General features: G+C 32.0%; 1 protein-coding gene, 1 long non-coding RNA gene and 2 pseudogenes across 8 annotated transcripts in view; 2 read left to right on the plus strand and 2 right to left on the minus strand.

The window, feature by feature from the left end:
- Positions 1 to 577: 577 nt before the first annotated feature.
- LOC120088782 (protein JINGUBANG pseudogene) lies at positions 578 to 2730 on the minus strand (annotated as a pseudogene).
- A 1613-nt stretch (positions 2731 to 4343) lies between these two features.
- Positions 4344 to 7067, plus strand: LOC150033499 (uncharacterized). The gene is made up of 3 exons (XR_016523608.1): positions 4344 to 4671; positions 4811 to 4924; positions 6912 to 7067. It is a non-coding gene; the product is annotated as an uncharacterized LOC150033499 (long non-coding RNA).
- Positions 7068 to 9053: 1986 nt separating this feature from the next.
- Positions 9054 to 17808, plus strand: part of LOC120087840 (uncharacterized) — a 30250-nt gene continuing 21495 nt past the window's right edge. For all 7 annotated transcript variants that reach the window (XM_090305494.1, XM_090305495.1, XM_090305497.1 and 4 more), the window contains exon 1: positions 9054 to 9150. In XM_090305494.1, the coding sequence (XP_090161620.1) occupies positions 9069 to 9150 (82 nt within the window). In that variant the 5' untranslated portion in view covers positions 9054 to 9068. The remainder of the gene's footprint in view (positions 9151 to 17808) is intronic.
- Positions 11541 to 15847, minus strand: LOC150033500 (uncharacterized; annotated as a pseudogene).

Genomic DNA, 17808 nt, shown 5'->3' on the forward strand with positions numbered 1-17808 from the left:
AATGTCTAAGAAGTCCGGGATACATTCGACACTTTTTAAAATAAATGAACCTATTAGGTAAAAAATAAAAATTATCTTTAATAGGATCAAAACTTTTAATTTTACAAACAATAAATCCGTGGAATCTAGAGAATTTTAAAAAGATTAGAGACCTACTAGATAAAAAAAGATAATAATAATAATAAAAGTTCATAAAATGTAGTAGACAATAAATTGAAAGTTTAAAAACTCAACTGATCTATTAGATGCAAAATTAAAAAATTTAATTCAAAATAATTTAATTTTAAGATCTCAAACCCCTCATCTTTAATTTTAGTTTGAGTTAGGATTTTTGAAATATTATTTTTCATTTTAAATTGAAATTATACCTTCGCTATATATCGACTTAGACATGTAATATTTTATATGCACTACACAAATTTAGCCATCTATCATAAAAACTAAATACTTTTTTACCATAAGGTATACAAAAAGGGAAAAAATGAAAAGAAAGAAAAACACACTATAGTTTAAACTAAATGTATATTTAAAACAATAAAATTCATGGAGAAATAATAGTCCAAGAAACCAACCACCAATATTTCACTCTCACCACGCTATTTATATATACATAAACAAATGTTTGTACAATTTTGTGATGCCATATTTTCTTAGTACATTAATTCTATTTCATCTAACAAGTAAATGAGTTTTAACAAAAAAAATATATCCCAAAAAATATATCCCATAGGAAAATCCACTACACAACTAGTTTCTTCCACTTTTTAACTTGTATTTAATAAATATCTACTATTAAGAAATTATCTAATAGGTCCTTATACTTTTAATTCATAATTGATTTCAAATTCTCAATTTTGCAAAAATTTAGAAATTTCTGACGATTAAGATTCTAAACATGTCGGATGCATATTAAAGATGTTTTTTTTTAAAGAAAAATAAAATTAAAGATTTGAGTATTTATAGAACATCTCTAATATTTAAAGAAAGTAGGGACCTATTAGATTTTTTTTTGTCAAACTTTTAGAGATTAATTAGACAAGATTTTAGAAGTTTAAGGGATTAATAGTAAAAGTTAACCATGAATTTTAGGAAATGAACTTTTTAATTTTTTGTTACTGTTCTCGAATAACGAAACTGGGAGCATTTACCAAGAGGCCGGCGGTTGGGGAGGAATCCGTCAAGAAAGACGGCGGACTTTGCACGACCGCCGGCGGCTGTTCCGACACCCTCCACATCTTGACTGACTTATCCAAACTCCCACTATACACAATCCACCGCCGCTCACTTTCGCCGGCTTCACTGTCCTTTTCAGCGGCCAAGCATTTCACCGGACCGGTGTGACCCGTCAACACCGACAAGCAAGAATGTTCCGACGCCGTTCTCTGCCAGACGCAAATCCCCATATCAGCAGAGCCACTTAACAACAAACGGCCGGCGGTAGCCAAACAGAGAATTGCAAGCTTATGGCCCCTCAAAGCGCCGCCGTGGGATAACGATTTCTCCCTCTCCCAAAAATTAACCACCCCATCGGAGGAGCCACAGTAAACAAAAGTAGCGTCGTCGTTAACAGCAAGAGCAGTAACAGCACATTCTTGTTTAACCAAAGTCTGCGAGAAGAAATGCTTTGTCCCTTTCCCCTGTAGCTCCCTCCGCCACACTTTGACGCTGCCGTCTGCCGATCCAGTGTAAACCAATCCATCAATACTTGAAACCAGAGTGTTAACAGCATCATCATGAGCCTGAATCGACTCCAAACATTTCGAATCGGAGACCCTCCAGACCTTAAAAGTCTTATCCCAGGAAGCAGAGTATAGAAACGATTGATCCTCGCTTAAACTCAGAGACGAAATTGCATCGAAATGTTTAATCCAGAGATTCCTCCGCCGTCTCCCCTCCACATAATTACTGGGTTTCATCGAACATTTGATGTAATCGCTTAATGTGGGGAGAGTCCCAACTCTTTTGTGAACACTCGGGTCGCGACTCGAGACCTTCCAGACCCGGACCTTACCGTCCTGATGGCCGGTGAAGATCTTCCCCCCGCCGATTACAATGGATTTAACCAAACCACTATTGGATTTGAATCCGGAGAATTCCTTGTGATTCTTCCAAACACGGATGTTCTTACTGTCGGATCCGGTATAGAGAAGGTCCCCTGAGGCGGCGAGAGAGTAAATGTGGCCCTCTTCGCGGACGAGGGAGCCCATAAGGATATTGGGGAGGAAGGAAGAGCCATCGGTGGCAGAGGGTAGGGGATCGGAGTTCAAATGGGAGGACCATGGGGATTTGGTGAAAGGGGAAGTGGAGGCGGGTTCGAAGAAGGAGGGGTCGGGATCGGGGTCGGTGTCCATTAAAGGGAGGAAGGTGTTGGCGGCGCCGGAGGAAATGTGGGAGTCGTCGAAGGGGGATTTGTTTAGTTTGTTGAAAGCTCCGGCTTTGGTGGTGGTGTTGTTGTGATCGGAGAAAACACGGTGGCCTCTGGATGAGCCTCCGCCGCCTACCATTGTGGGATTATCATAGAAAGAAAAAGAGAGAGAAAGAGAAAGAGAAAGAGAAAGAGAAAGAGGGATTTTAGCAGTGTTGTGAGGAGGAGAAATTGGAGCTTGGAACGTGGAAACCAGAATTCTTAACATAGAAACTGCGCCAACTAACAATGTCAAGGACAAGAGCCTGGACTTTAGGGAAGGAAAGGACAATCCTCCACCTTCCCTTTTCATTCTTTCTAACTCTTTTTTTTTCTTTTTAAATTATAATTTTCCAAAACTTGTGGATTAACTTCTATAACTATTTTTATAATTCTATCTAATTTCTGGATTAACATCTTCCTAACTTAATTTAAAAGAAATAGTACAAATTATATCATTGTTTCACTTAAACTTCTAAATTATTATAAGTGAATCAATTCAAACCGTTTATTACGATTACACTTAAACTTCTAAAGTCTAATATCACAAATTTTGAAATGAAAGAAGAAAATCATGTTCATATCTACCCAATCTGTAAATAACCCATCAATAAGTAACTACACACTTAATAGAGAGTATAAGGTAGGGGACTATATGTACCTTAGGAATATACTTCGAGTGTGAGACATTTGATGATTGTTGAAGAATCCAAAAGAGATGAAGAAACAACGATATAATACGAGGATTGAAATGAATAAAAAAGATTGAAGAGTTCAACCATGTAAATATGGTTGAATTAGGCAAAGGTGGAGCTCAAGATTGAAAAAAATCACAAGGGTTTAGTGGGAATTGGGTTTCAAGTTGAGTTAGTTTGGTAGAAAAATAGAAGAATTTGAAATTGTTTCATTCAATATTTGAAGGTAGATTGAACCATTTTTCTTTGTTAAATTCAACAAGCACATTAGCGGTTGATACCTATAATTTAGGTTGAAAAATTAAACAGATTAGAGTTTAAGGATAGAAATATTTATATTACTTCATATAATTACTTAAATGTAGTTATAGGTGTAATTCGTTCAAAACTACTAGATCTATTCGTAGAGATTGTTCGTCATAGTCTCTACGAACATTTTAGTTGTTGATATTTATGATTAGTTTGAAAATTCAAATAGATAGGAGCCTCTTTTTTTTTTATACATAGGAAGTGGAAGGATTCGAACCACAAATTACCTCTTATGATTGTTAATACTTATTCTATGCCAATTAAGCTATGCTCACGTTGACAAATGGATTAGAGCTTTAGGGTATATATATACATATTCATTTGTTATAATTACTTTTTGACATAGTTGCAGATGTAACTACGCCTATACATAAATACTAGAATTTACCCAAGACATTATTTTTATCAATTGGTTCATTAGAAAACTACCACCTTCTATCCGAGAGATTATTGTTTTTCATAAGTCTTTATGCACATTTTAGTCTTTGAAAACTTTGGGTTAGGCTGAAAAACTAAATGGATTATGACTAGTTCATATGCTTTAGGTAATTACGAATATATACAAATACTATAAGTTATACAGAATATTACTATTATTATTATTAGTATTATTTATCAGTTTGTATATTTGAAAAATGAAAACTACCCTCCCAATCCAAAAGGATGTATCTATGCACATCTTAACCATATATAAAAAAAATCTATTAAAGAAAAAAAAACCATATTTCACTACAAAAAATTTGGCCTTTGATGTAGGTTGAAAAAACTAAATACAGATGTATAATATCGATTTCTTAAAAAAAAAAAAAATGAATCTTTAATGTCAATTTTAAACCGACATTATAGCCTTGTCTTTAATGTCCATTTAAAACCGACATTAAAGATCCGTCCTAAATTTTTTAATTTCAACTCACTTTTCTTTTTGTATACCCACTCTTGCTCTTACACAACTCCCACTTCTTTCTCTCTCAACCTTCACCATCCTCTCCTTTCTCTCTCAACCTTCACGCTTTTTCTCTCTCAACTTTCACCATCTTTTCCTTTCTCTCTCAATCTTCACCATTTTCTCATTTCTCTCTCAACCACGTCGTCCATCCACTCCTTTCTCTCTCAACCATGTTGTTGCCACTCAACGTTCGTCAAATCTAATTGTTGACCATTGTCCAACCCGTCCGGTTCATCTAGATTTGATCAATGATAATCGTCGTCGTCCAGATCCAAGTTCGTTCCATCCATCCAGATCTGAGTTCGTTCCATCAAGATGTGAGTTTTGGTGCGATGTGTAGGTTGTTTATGTAGCTTACACAACATTTTTCTCCTATTTAGTGAGTTTCAACACTTACCCAGTATATGTCGGTGTTGGATTTGAGTTACCCATTGCTTAACGACTCCAAATATGCAGGAGTACCTATTTTTATGCTTGGGCCTTTGAAGAAAGGTCATCCTTGGAAAGTTGAAGAAGAGTCTGAAAAATCCCAAAGAAAAACTGTTTTCTTTGAGATTTAATGATTTTAAGGTGATCCACTTCTTTGTTCTTCTAGATCTTGCTTCGATTATTTCGGTTTCTTAGTCTCAGTTAGTCTAACCTCATTTATTTCTCTTTTTGATCTATAATTTATTTTCCTTTTCTACTCGCTTTAATACCTTTCTATGCTTGTGCTTAGAAATTATGATTTTTTTTTCTATTGTTTCCATAATTATGAAGTCTTTGGCTAGCTAAAACGTATGGCTCTTCAGTTTATAGCTTCAAATTCTTTAGTAACATTTAAGAGTTTTCAAATTTTAGTTTATTTCTATAGTTCTTTTGTTTTGGGTTGAAGGGGGTGTTTCCAGTTTTTTTATTTGAAATTTTCTTTTGCTTCCAATAATTAGATTTTGATTAAAGCTTAATGGAGTATAGAGCTTAGTGGATCTCACCATTTCCTATTGAGGTTCTTTATGAAAGATTATCAACAATAATAAATATATATACTAATTTAGTCTCCATATGTTAGGTCTCGTTCTATTTTAAGTTCCCATGTTATCCAACGTTCAAATTTAGTTTTGTTACATTCAATAGATCTTAAAATTAATTAGTCTTTATTATTAATTTGAAAATAATTTTTAGGTTAAATTGGTCACTTAGTCTGTGTATTTAGAATCTTGTTATATTGAGTTCTATAATTTTAAATGTCCAAAATTAGTCATCATACTTTAATTAATTTTAAAATAAGTCCATACCATAGGTTATGATTAAATAACAACATAATAATGGATCTAGTACATTGTAAAACTATTTGCATATATAACATAATTTTTAACTTCATGAGAGTATATAACTAATTAAGGTACCTCACATGCTCATTTAAAATTAGTCCATATCATTAATTGAGGTAGCTATTGATCTATCACTAATACTGAAGTTTGACTATTACTGATAATGTAGTTTGCTCATTTAATATTTGACTATTATAGTTTGGCTTTGTTGTCAAAGTAGCTTGATGAACGAGTAATCCTATTGAAACATCCGACTTTAGGAGTTCTGGAGTTCCTCTTAAAGGTTTGTATTATTTCATTACGAGTGAAAACCTTTTTCTTGAAAAAAAGAATAATTGGACATTTATTCAAAAAATTTTGTTCAAGTTTACATTTCATGGATGTCTGGTAACAACATACATTCCCTTTTAAGTTTATACAGAACTTGACAACAAACTCTGATATTTTCTACAATTTTAAGGGTTTTTTGGGTAAGTTTTAGCAGGTTAAAGACTAATTTTTTTTTTCGAACTAGCTTAAAGTCCTTTAGATTTGTCTTTAATATTTGGAAGCTTGTATTTGTAGTTTCAAAATAGATTTGGAACCGTTCGAACACTTTTTAGCAAGTGTCCAAGCTTCTTTTCATGAGTTTTAGGTTGGAGGAATCCATGTAAAGCTATCCCAATTAAATTTAGATGTTGTAAATTAGCTTTTAAATCTTGGATATGTTCTGTTTGTAGTCTAGGCTTGATTCAAAGTGTTTGGATTGATGATTGTATTGTGTTTATTAACCGCAAGCAACTTGGTATAAATGATTTACTTTCTGGCATTTACACTTGCACGTGATCTATTTTCATCTTAAACTTGTTTAATTAGTGTGATTGGTCTAGTTGCCTAAGAAATCTAAAATAGAAAAATAACTCCAATGCTGAATTTATTGTTTGAATTCTTTATTAGTTTAAGATGGTTAGTTTTGATATGTTTGTCGAATCTGATTAAGTAGTTGGTTTAAGTATTTGTGTTCTAAAAACTTTAGTCGTTTAGCTGAGAGACGATTATTGTTTGAACATTGTTGGAAGTGCATTTCTTTGAATATGTGTTAAAGTTAAAATTTTTTTATTTTGTTATATAATGTTGTCATGTTGCAAAACTTCTTTTAAAACATAAGAGTTAGTAAAGTTAGTTACACGTTAAGATATGGTAATGTTCCCTAGATATGGTAATGGTTTTTTAAGTCTTTCTCATTCATTTCAGTTGTTTTATGCTAGATATGGGGCATACAACTACTATTTTGGGCTGATATGACGCTTAGGATGATCAATTCATTGAGATTATGTCGATTGAACAAATGGGCATCGTTACATTGGAAAATAACTCAAAATAGCAGCATTAATATGAAAAACAGCATAGGATTGTCGGTTAAGGTAAGTATTTTCTACATCCTTTCCACAATGTAAATTTTTTTTTTTTTTATAAAGATATGTCTTTGAGTATTTTGATTTGATCATTGATTAAAAGTGTGTTTTGGATGTTTGAAAGTATGTTTTAGATCATTTGTAATTGATTGAACTCATATGTCTTTGAGTGTTGTAAGTTTTTAGTTGATTTTGTTAATTGTCGACTTGAGAAATTTCTTTATATGGGTTTGAAAGTTCTCTATTATATTACCACCTTACAATTATGTGCACAAATACAAGGTAGAAGGAAAGTAGAGTAGGGGAAGAGGAAAAGGAGGAAAGAGGAAAAGATGAGAGAAGTTTACATTGGCTACAATCCTTCAATTTAATGTGCCTTTATATGTTACAACGTAAGCACACATTAGAAGGAAAAAGGTTTTTACGCTAGAATTAGAAAAGTAGATTTTGCTAATTTGTTATTTGGTTTTCATGCTAAAATAATATGTATTGAGATTGTCTTACAATTATGTCTTATTCACGATCTTTACTCTTAATCTTTTCTAGAATCGAAGCATAAGCATTCTCCAAGGACTGGAATTTGTGACGTAGGGTCTAACCCTTTTTGCACAATCTTTTTATTTTGGTGAGTTTTAGTTGTTAAAAACTCTTATTAGACCCTTTTAGATTAGATTTAGGTTCTGTAAATTAGTCATTAACTCATGGACATGCTTTAATTATAGTTTAGATTTGGTTCGAGGTGTATGAATTGAGGTTTGAAATTGTTTTGGGTAAGATTACTCATTCTGAATACTTCTTGAGTCTTTGAATTAGGTTTCGAACTAAGTTCTAAGTTGGAACTTTGGTTTTCTTACTTCAAGAGCCCTTTGATTATTTTAATCTTAGGAGTCATTAACTCAAAAACTCTTTTCTCTTTTGTTTAATCTTTGGCTTTAACACTAGTGAATAAATAAAATATTTTGAAGTAAATCCGTGTGTGACAGGATGAAAGCCTCATTGGTTTAGGCTTTGTAGCTACATTTTTTAGTTACTAAAATGTTGATACATTTTCTTCTTATAGTTAGTACAACCCTCTACAATTTTTCGTGTAATGTTTAATGTCTTGGAGTGTTCTGTTTGCAGGTTAAGCTTGTAAAATCCCTTGTTAAGAATATACTTATTGATATTTTCTTCAATCAATTGGGAGAGCTTTGCAATTTGCATATTGTGCTTCCTTGAGAAGGTATTCTTTTTTAGTAAATTACATGTATAAGTTTAAATTAAGTTATATATTTTTTTAGTAAAATACCTAGTAAAGGATATGTTTGTTTGATTCTCCAAACCCTTCTTTTTTAATAAAATGCCTAGTAAAAGATAGTTATTGATATGTTTGTATAACTATCCTTTTGAGATTTCCTGTTTTATGTTCTGTAGATGATTGGGGTAATTCATTTGTTTCTCTTGGAATTATTCTCATGACTGAAAGCTTTTGAAACAGGATTTTATGGTTGCTACAGTTAGGTTTTCTAGTAAATTGTTTGGGATGTTTTGTATTTTTTTCTATCTGATTGTTTTGTATGTTTTGTAATCCTATAAGATATTTTTTTTTTTTTATGTATTTTCTATTAGTTATATTATTTATGTCAAATTTGATTAGGTAGTTGGTTTGAGTATTAGTGTTCTGAAAACTCTAGTAGTTATGTTGAGAGAAGATTGTTGTTTGAATATTGTTGGAAGTTCATTTCTTTAAACAAGTGTTAAAGTAAAATCTTTTGTATTGTTGTGGTAGTGCTGTCATGTTGCCGAAATTTTTCTAAAACATAAGAGTTATAAAGTTAGTTGTAGGTTAATATATGGTAATGTTCCTTAGTTTAGCATTGAAATTTGGGATCATTACAATGACTATTGTGTAGCTATGGTAGTTGTTTATGGGTTGAGTTCATTTCTTTCGTTATTTATAAATTACTTATATTAACGCAACTTATATTTGTTTGTTTATACACTCTGATATGACATTGCTCACATGAGTACATGGAGGTTCTGGATAGAGGGCATAACAAACTCATCCATAGAATAGAGAAAAGAATAGCAAGTTTTGCATTCATTCCTTTTGGTAAGTTTGTATAAATATAGTTTCCATACTTCATGTAATTTCTTTTAGTATGATTCATTTATTTTTAAATTATTCTTGATTTTATATACTTAAACAAGCATGTCTTCTTTGCAATTTTTTTGGGATAATAATGACACTCCAAAGTAGACAACTAACTCTCTCAATCTTTAGTTAATTTTTTGTATTTGTTGAAAGTTAATTTGTATATACAAAAGCAATTAATATTTTATTTTGAGATTTTTTTGATACATAAGCAACCAACTATTGCTTTGTAAGTATAGATTTTGTTATTCTCTTTGGGAGCTAACTATTATTCGTACATTGTGAGCAAGACTTAGATTTGAATTTTGTGTTTGTTGAGATCTTAATATATAAAAACAATTCTTGTTTGTGGATAAACTATTATAATGTCGTTTTTAACTTTTTTACTGACACTAAAAATGGATTGGACATGCAATTAAAAAAAGGACAATAATTGAAAAAAATGGACAATAATTATGGGCTTTAATGTTGGTTTAAAACTAACATTAAAAAGCTTTAATGTCGGTTGATAACCGACATTGAAGATCGTGTTACAAAAGGTCTTTAATATTGGTTCTAATCTGACATTGAAGATGGTGTACAATATCGGTTTAAAACCGACATTAAAGACAACCGCCATTAAAGACTTTTATAACACGATCTTCAATGTCGGTTGTCAACCAACATTAAAGTCTTTTAATGTCAGTTTTAAACCGACATTAAGATTCAAAATTCTTGAAGTGTATACAGGAATGAAGATAAAAAAATTAATTTAAATATTACGTAGCGTTATTTAATTTGAATTAATGTTATATTACGATTTAATATTGTTTGTTATATATTTGTTTTTTACATTTTCAAAATTTTTATTTGAGTTTGGAAGATCTCCCTCAAATTTAATTAAGAAAAATATGTGGCCATTTTTTGAATTGGACTATCTAAATTTGGTTATTATTCTTGCTGACCCTAATATAAACCTCCTAATTTTATATTTCAATTTACATATATGTATTGGAAAGTTGATTAGCCATATAGGGTCTAATTCACAACTACTTGTATTAAATTCAAGAACTTCCATATTTTTTTTAGCAAAAACAATTTCAATTTAATCGATCTGTGCCTTTTATCTATAATAATAATAATAAAAATAAAAATAACTTTCTATATATATATATATATAATTGAACTCCTTATAAAAGTTTAATATAAATCGAACCTTGGTGACTATCATTTTTTTCTTTTTGAGATTAAATGAAAAAAAAAACATCAATAAAATAACATGATAGTGTAAATAAAATAAGGGGCTGTAACAAGGTTGTAAAAAATAAAAAATAAAAAAATAAAAAAAATAATTAGGCCCATAGTCTAAATATATGGATTTTACAGAAATGTCAAAATAAGATGCCCAACCCAATTGAAAATAATCAAATGACTAAAATACCCTCACAGTTAAAAATATACAATTGTATTTGATTGTTGTCTAATTACTATTTAATTACCATCTGATTGTCAATGATATTGATTGTTATCTGATTATTGTTTGATTAGTATATGATACTACTTGTCAATGATACTAATTGCTATCTGATTGTTGTTTGATTACTATCTAATAATGATTGACAATGATAACGATGGCTATTTGTTTAGTGTTTGATGATGATTATCATTGATATTTATTTGCTATTTGACAATGATTAATATTTAATACTAATGGTTATCTTATATTTGATATGAAGTTGTTTGTAATTGTCACGCAATAACAATATTTTCAAACGATTTCACATCATTTTTAGTATCGAAAGTACTATCTGATTGTTATTTGATACGAATTGATAATGATACTGATTGCTATTTGATTCTTTTTGATATTGGTTATTATATAATGCTAAAGATATCGATTGCTATCGAAATGTTGTTTGATTACTATCTGATACTTATTTCCAATATATCTATGGTTGATACTGATTCTTAATAATGTTCAGTGTCATTTGATAATGATTGTGTTTTTATAGTGATTGTTATTTTATTGTTATCTTATATTGATGGTTAATGATGCTAATTTGATATCGGATTGTTATTTGATTGACAATGGTTGATGTTGAATAAAAAGATTTGCAAAAGAAAATAAATCAAATATATTTTTGTTTTAAATTTTAAAGAAAATATGGGAAAATATAAAGGGAAAACACATTAATAACAACACTAACAAAGTAATAAAAAAAAAAAAAGTAAATGGTAGGACCCACCCTTTACCACTTTACCATTTTACCAATTTCACAAATTTTCTTCTCCTTCGTTTTTCCTTCAACCTCTGCACTTCCTTTTCTTCTCTTCTATTTCTATTTCTTTTCTTCTTCTTCTAAAACTTCTCATTCTACTATCCTTTCGCTATTATCATCGTTGTCGAAAATCTGTGCTTCATCAAAGATTCAACTGATAGCATAAATTCTTAATATCTATATTGAATAGATAAATCCTAGGATCATTCATGCCAAATTGTCAAGAATAACTATATACCGGATTCCATTGAGAAACTAATGATAGCTTCAAGATGATGATAGATTTCTATGGTCTTCCTCAACCAAAACTCCGAATGCCCTTATTGGGATCTCTCTCTAGATGAGATTCAAGAAACACTGAGTGCTTATTGTTTTGGTATCTTGGGGACCATAGCCTAAGGTCTCTTTATATACTAGTTCAATTAGGGTTCCCAATAAACCCTAATTAACTAGGAATGAGCTTCTACCCATTAAGTCCATACTCAATAAGGAATCTAGGGTCTTAATTAATTAGATCACATAATAGGGCCCAATCTAATAAAATAACCCAATGTGATAAATTATTAATCCATATACATAACCCATACTTTAATTAAACATATTATTATTTAAATATGTCTAACAATCTCCCACTTGGGCTATGTCTATGTACCTAATATAATTAAATCACATAAACCTTAAGGCGCATAAACAGGTTATTTCAATAATAGAATTCCCTTTTAGTTCAATCTGGTCCATTTCCTATATTAGCACGGAATCAAGGCGGCTTTCGTCACTACCCTTGTAACTAAACCTTCCTTGATCACCAATTCTAATACATTCAATGACATAGATCAAGTATGGATGGATAGCATAGAAACTACATGCAAAGTGATCTAGATCATGCCTGTTTCCAATTGGTCCAAATTCCTTAATGAGATCATTCTAAAAAACTTTATGCTAAACTGCATGCATGATAAACAAGTTCAGATAATAAAACATAAACCATCAAATTTATTCTATATAGAAAATAAACAAAATAAAGTCAAAGAATATCCTCAATAACAAACTCCCACTAAACCATGGTACACCCATGTGAGCAACATGCTCATGAAAAACTTTAGGTGGTAAACCTTTAGTCAATGGATCTGCCACCATAGAGTTTGTTCCTATGTGTTCTATCGAAATTTGACCATTCTGAACTCTTTCTTTAACAACCAGAAACTTCACGTCTACATGCTTTGACTTCGTATTGCTTCTGTTGTTGTTGGAATACATCACAGCCAACTTATTGTCATAAAATAATTTTAGTGGTCTTTCTATGCCAACCACTATCTGCAGCCCAGTGACAAAATTTCGCAACCATATTCCATGATTGGATGCCTCATAACATACTATAAACTTCGCAGCCATGGTAGAAGAAGCCATAAGTATTTGTTTAACACTTTTCCAGGATACAGCTCCTCCAGCCAACATGAAGATATAGCTTGAAGTGGATCGCAAAGTGTCTTGACATCCAGCATAATCAGAATCAGAATACCCAATGATCTCCAAAACTTCTGATCTCTGATAAGTGAGCATATAATCTTTTGTTCTCTGTAAATATCTCATAACCCGTTTGGCTGTTTTCCAATGATCCATCCCCCTCCCCGGATTACTCAAATATCTGCCTAACACTCCAACTAAAAACGTAATATCTGGACGCGTACATACTTGGGCATACATTAGACTTCCAATGACCGATGCATAGGGAACTTTCTACATCTCCTTAGTCTCGAGTGTGGTCTTGAGGCATTGACCTAAATGAAATTTATCACCTTTAGCGATCGGGGTATCTCCTGGCGCACAATCTTTCATGCCAAATCTACTCAAGATCTTTTCAATGTAGTTCTTTTGTGACAATCTCAAAATATCTTGAGAACGATTTCATAGTATTTCAATTCCTAATACAAAAGAAGCATCACCAAGATCCTTCATCTCAAAATTTCTTTTGAGAAATCTCTTAGTGTCATGCAATAAACCTATATCATTACTAGCTATGAGTATATCATCGACATATAACACCAGAAAGATTGATTTACTCCCATTGAACTTGTGATATACACAATCTTCCACAATGTGCACCTCAAAACAAAATGAGGTTATCACTTTATGGAATTTGTGATACCATTGACAAGAGGCTTGCTTGAGACCGTAGATGGATTTATTTAATTTGCACACCATAGACTTTGAATTACCAGACACAAAATTTTCTGTTTGCACTATATAAATCGTCTCATCAATGTTCCCATTGAGAAACGCGGTTTTTACATCCATTTGGTGTAGCTCTAAATCAAAGTGAGCTACTAGTGCCATGATTACCCTAAAAGAGTCTTTCGATGAAACCGGAGAGAAAGTCTCTTTGTAATCAATGTCTTCCTTTTGAGTAAAACCCTTTGCAACAAGACGAGCCTTATATCTTTCAATATTGCCATGTGAATCCCTTTTGGTTTTAAATATCCATTTACAACCTATGGGTTTCACTCCTGATGGCAGTTCGACAAGTTCCCAAACGTCATTGTCTTTCATGGATTTTATTTCCTCTTCCATAGTACTTATCCACTTTTGAGAGTTAGAACTTTGTAAAGCTTGTTGGAAGTTGATTGGATCATCTTCCATTACGCCTACATCATTCTTGAAAAAACACAATATAATCATCTGGAATTGCACTTCTTCTCTCTCTAGTAGATCTTCTTAATGGCATTACTTGAGGTTGTTGAGTTTGAAATTCAGGTTCAACAACGGAGATTTCATTGTTGTCTTGTTCTATTATTGGTTCAACAATGAAGTCAGGAATTGAAGCCTGAATATCATTTATAATCACATGAGGAAAAGAAACCAATTCCTCTTCAAAGACAACTTTCCTTATATTATCTTCCCCCCAAACTCAACATCCTCAAGGAATCTAGCATTTCCTGTCTCAAACAATGATCTAGAAGTGGGATCATAAAACTTGAAACCCCGAGAGTGCTCAGAATACCCAACAAAATAGCAGCTAATAGTTCTTGAGTCCAATTTTCTTTCATTAGGCCTATAAGGCCTAGCCTCAACTGGACAACCCCAGATGTGAAGATGCCTAATACTAGGCTAGGTTTTCCCTTAATACATTCCACACAAACGTTGAAGTTACTTAAATCAAGGGAATCAAGAATTCCATCTGACACAAGTCTCTGAATTCTCTGTTTAGAGATGTGACCTAAACGCTTGTGCCATAACATAGCAGAATTCTCATTTAATTTATGCTTTGTATCACATGAATTAGATAACAGGATCTTGTTAAATGAAGCAAAAGAATCAAGCATATATAGATTATCAATTAAAGAACCGGTACCAATAAGCTTAGAATCTTGAAAAAGACTAACTTTATTATTTCCAAAAGAACAAGAAAAACCAAATTTGTCCAAACTGGAAATAGAAACTAAATTCCGTCTAAATGACGGTACAACAAAAGTCTCATTCAGATCCAAATAACAACCAGTTTTTAAAAGTAGTCTAAAATTTCCAATAGCTTCAACTGGAACTTCTTTGCCATTGCCCACATAGATGAATCTTTTAGCATCACTTGGCAGCCGGCTCCACAGGCAACCCTGCATTGATATACTTATGTGAGTAGTAGCACCAGAATCTACCCACCAAGTATCTGTAGGTACGGAAGCTAAATTAACTTCAGAACAAACCAAAGTAAGAAGTTTACCCTTCTTTACACGCCATTTGGCATATTTGGGACAATCTTTCTTGAAGTGACCTTTCCTTTTGTAGAAAAAACAAGGATTTTCAGTAGCTTGTTTCTTGTTTCTATTCTGCTGAGATGTCCCTTCTGCAGCATCCACAGTTTTCCTTTTCTTCTTATCACGAGAGCATGTTGCCAAATGAGTACTTTCTGTCCTTTCTCTCTTAATCCTATCTTCTTCTTGCACACATTGTGAGATAAGCTCATTAATACTCCATTTATCCTTTTGAGTATTATAACTTATCTTAAATAGAGTGAATTGTGCAGGAAGAGAGATAAGTACCAGATGCACGAGTAAATTTTCATTTATCTCGATATCAAGTGCCTTTAATTTACCTGCGAGATTGGACATTTCCATAATGTACTCCCTTATGTTTCCATTGCCCTTATACCTCATAGAAGTTAAAGAAGTCAAAAGACTACTTCCTTTCCCTTTCTCATTTTTAGCAAAATATTTCTCAATTTGAGCAAGAAACTTATTGACATTTTCACTTTCTGTGATAGAGCCCCGAAAAGACTCCGGAATGGAGTGCCTAATGATCATCAGACACATGCGAGTTGACCGTTCCCACTTCTCTATATTAGCCGTATTTGGTTGTTCCTCAGTAGAAGTAGGTTTATCGGTCCTTAATGCAAGGTCCAAATCCATACACCCGAGAAGTATCTCTAAGCTTTCCTTCCAAATCTTGAAGTTCGATCCATTCAACTTAGGGATTGAACTCAAATTTCCAGATATTTGAGTAAGACCAACTGAAACAATAAACAACAAAACATATGCTCACAATTAAAATATAACAAAATAATTTCACATATGTGGTGGGCCCCTTTAACAAGATACCTAACACAACATTGATGTCCAGCCTTTGGGCAAAAACACCAACTGTAAATGGTACTCTCAATGTAGTAATCAAAGTACTAACAATTAACTCTGTCAAAAAATAGCCTTTTTTTGGACAGACTATTTTTCACATAAGCAATCCTTATAATTGTCACATACTCATTACCACATGCATACTCACAATTTGGCCAAATAATTATCTTCCTTTGAGCCGATAATCATCGACATAAATTCACGAATATGCACATCTTATATTTTAGAATTAAATTAATCTAGATAACAGAGGCTACTTTGGTAACATATTATTTTGATCAATTCAATCGAAAATATAAGACACAATAATATAATAATATTATTATATAAAAATAAAGGAGAAAGAACACCAAATAGTCTTTACCAATATTCACTTAATAATTGCATACACATAATACAATCAAAGCAACATAAACATGTGAATATCGCTAAATATCATCAATCAAATTTAAATTTAGTCTACAACACGATCAATTACTTTTGAATCCACGACATGATTAATCAAATTTAACTCAAATTCATAATATGATTAATCAAATTTAACTTAAATTCACAATATGGGTAATCAAATTTAAACCTAAATTTACAAGTAATTGATCAATTTTAAGCTTAAATACACAAAATTCTCAATTAAAATTGAGATTTAAAAAGAAGATTATCAATTAAAAAAAAACTTGATTTTAACCCATGAGAGTCATCTGTTAAGGAAAAAAAAAACCAAAACTAAAACATTATGAATTCAAGCCAACAGTGTGTCGCTTGCATCCTCGAATGGGTACGGCCAATTCCTTCACGTCGGCGACCCAATTCCCTCACGCCGACAAGACGGATTCCATTGGGAAAAACGGCAAGAAAATAATCAAAATCCTATGGCCAACAAAAATTGTAATGTCGAAGACCTTCGACTCTATGAACGAATTGCTTTCTTACCTATTACCGGCATGAAGTGAGGGTTTTGGCTTCCCTATTTTTTTTTAATTCTTTAATCAACTATAAAGAAATCAAAATTGAATCACAATATCATTACGAAGATATACAACAATTTAACATGAAATTCATGCTCTGATACCACTTGATAGCATAAATTCTTAATATCTATATTGAATAGATAAATCCTCGGATCATTCATGCGAAATTGTCAAGAATAATTACATACTTGATTTAAACTAATGATAGCAAGATGATGATAGATAACTATGGTCTTTCTCAACCAAAAATGCCCTTATTGGGATCTCTCGATGGGATTCAAGAAATACTGGACCATAGCCTAAGATCTCTTTATATACTAGTTCAATTAGGTTACCATTAAACTCTAATTAAATGTACTTCTATCCATTAAGTCCATACTCAATAAGGAATCTATGGCCTTAATTAATTAGATCAGGCCAATCTATGGCTCGGCTACTTTTTTTCTGCTGGTGAAGAGAAGAGAACTTTGCCACTGAAATCGAAAGTCGAATGCAATCAGTGAAGAATTCTTGCGAGGAGGAAGGGAACAGAAAGTATAAAAAAGTGGGAGAAGAAAACGAAGAATACTAAATTAGTTAGTTATTGGGGGCAATTTAGGAAAAACAAATAAATAAAATATCATTTGCAATATTTGTAAAATTTGAAATCTAGAAGACACGCGTGCAAAAATGCAAAAAAAAAAAAAAAAAGAAAACCCAACAATAATTAATAACATTAACATTATTGTGTCCAACCACAAGGAGAACGAAAGTAAAATATAGTTTTATTTA

Source organism: Benincasa hispida, chromosome 10 (genome assembly GCF_027475165.1).
Source record: "Benincasa hispida cultivar pf3 chromosome 10, pf3_genome.v1.1, whole genome shotgun sequence".
In the NCBI taxonomy this organism is placed as follows: domain Eukaryota; kingdom Viridiplantae; phylum Streptophyta; class Magnoliopsida; order Cucurbitales; family Cucurbitaceae; genus Benincasa; species Benincasa hispida.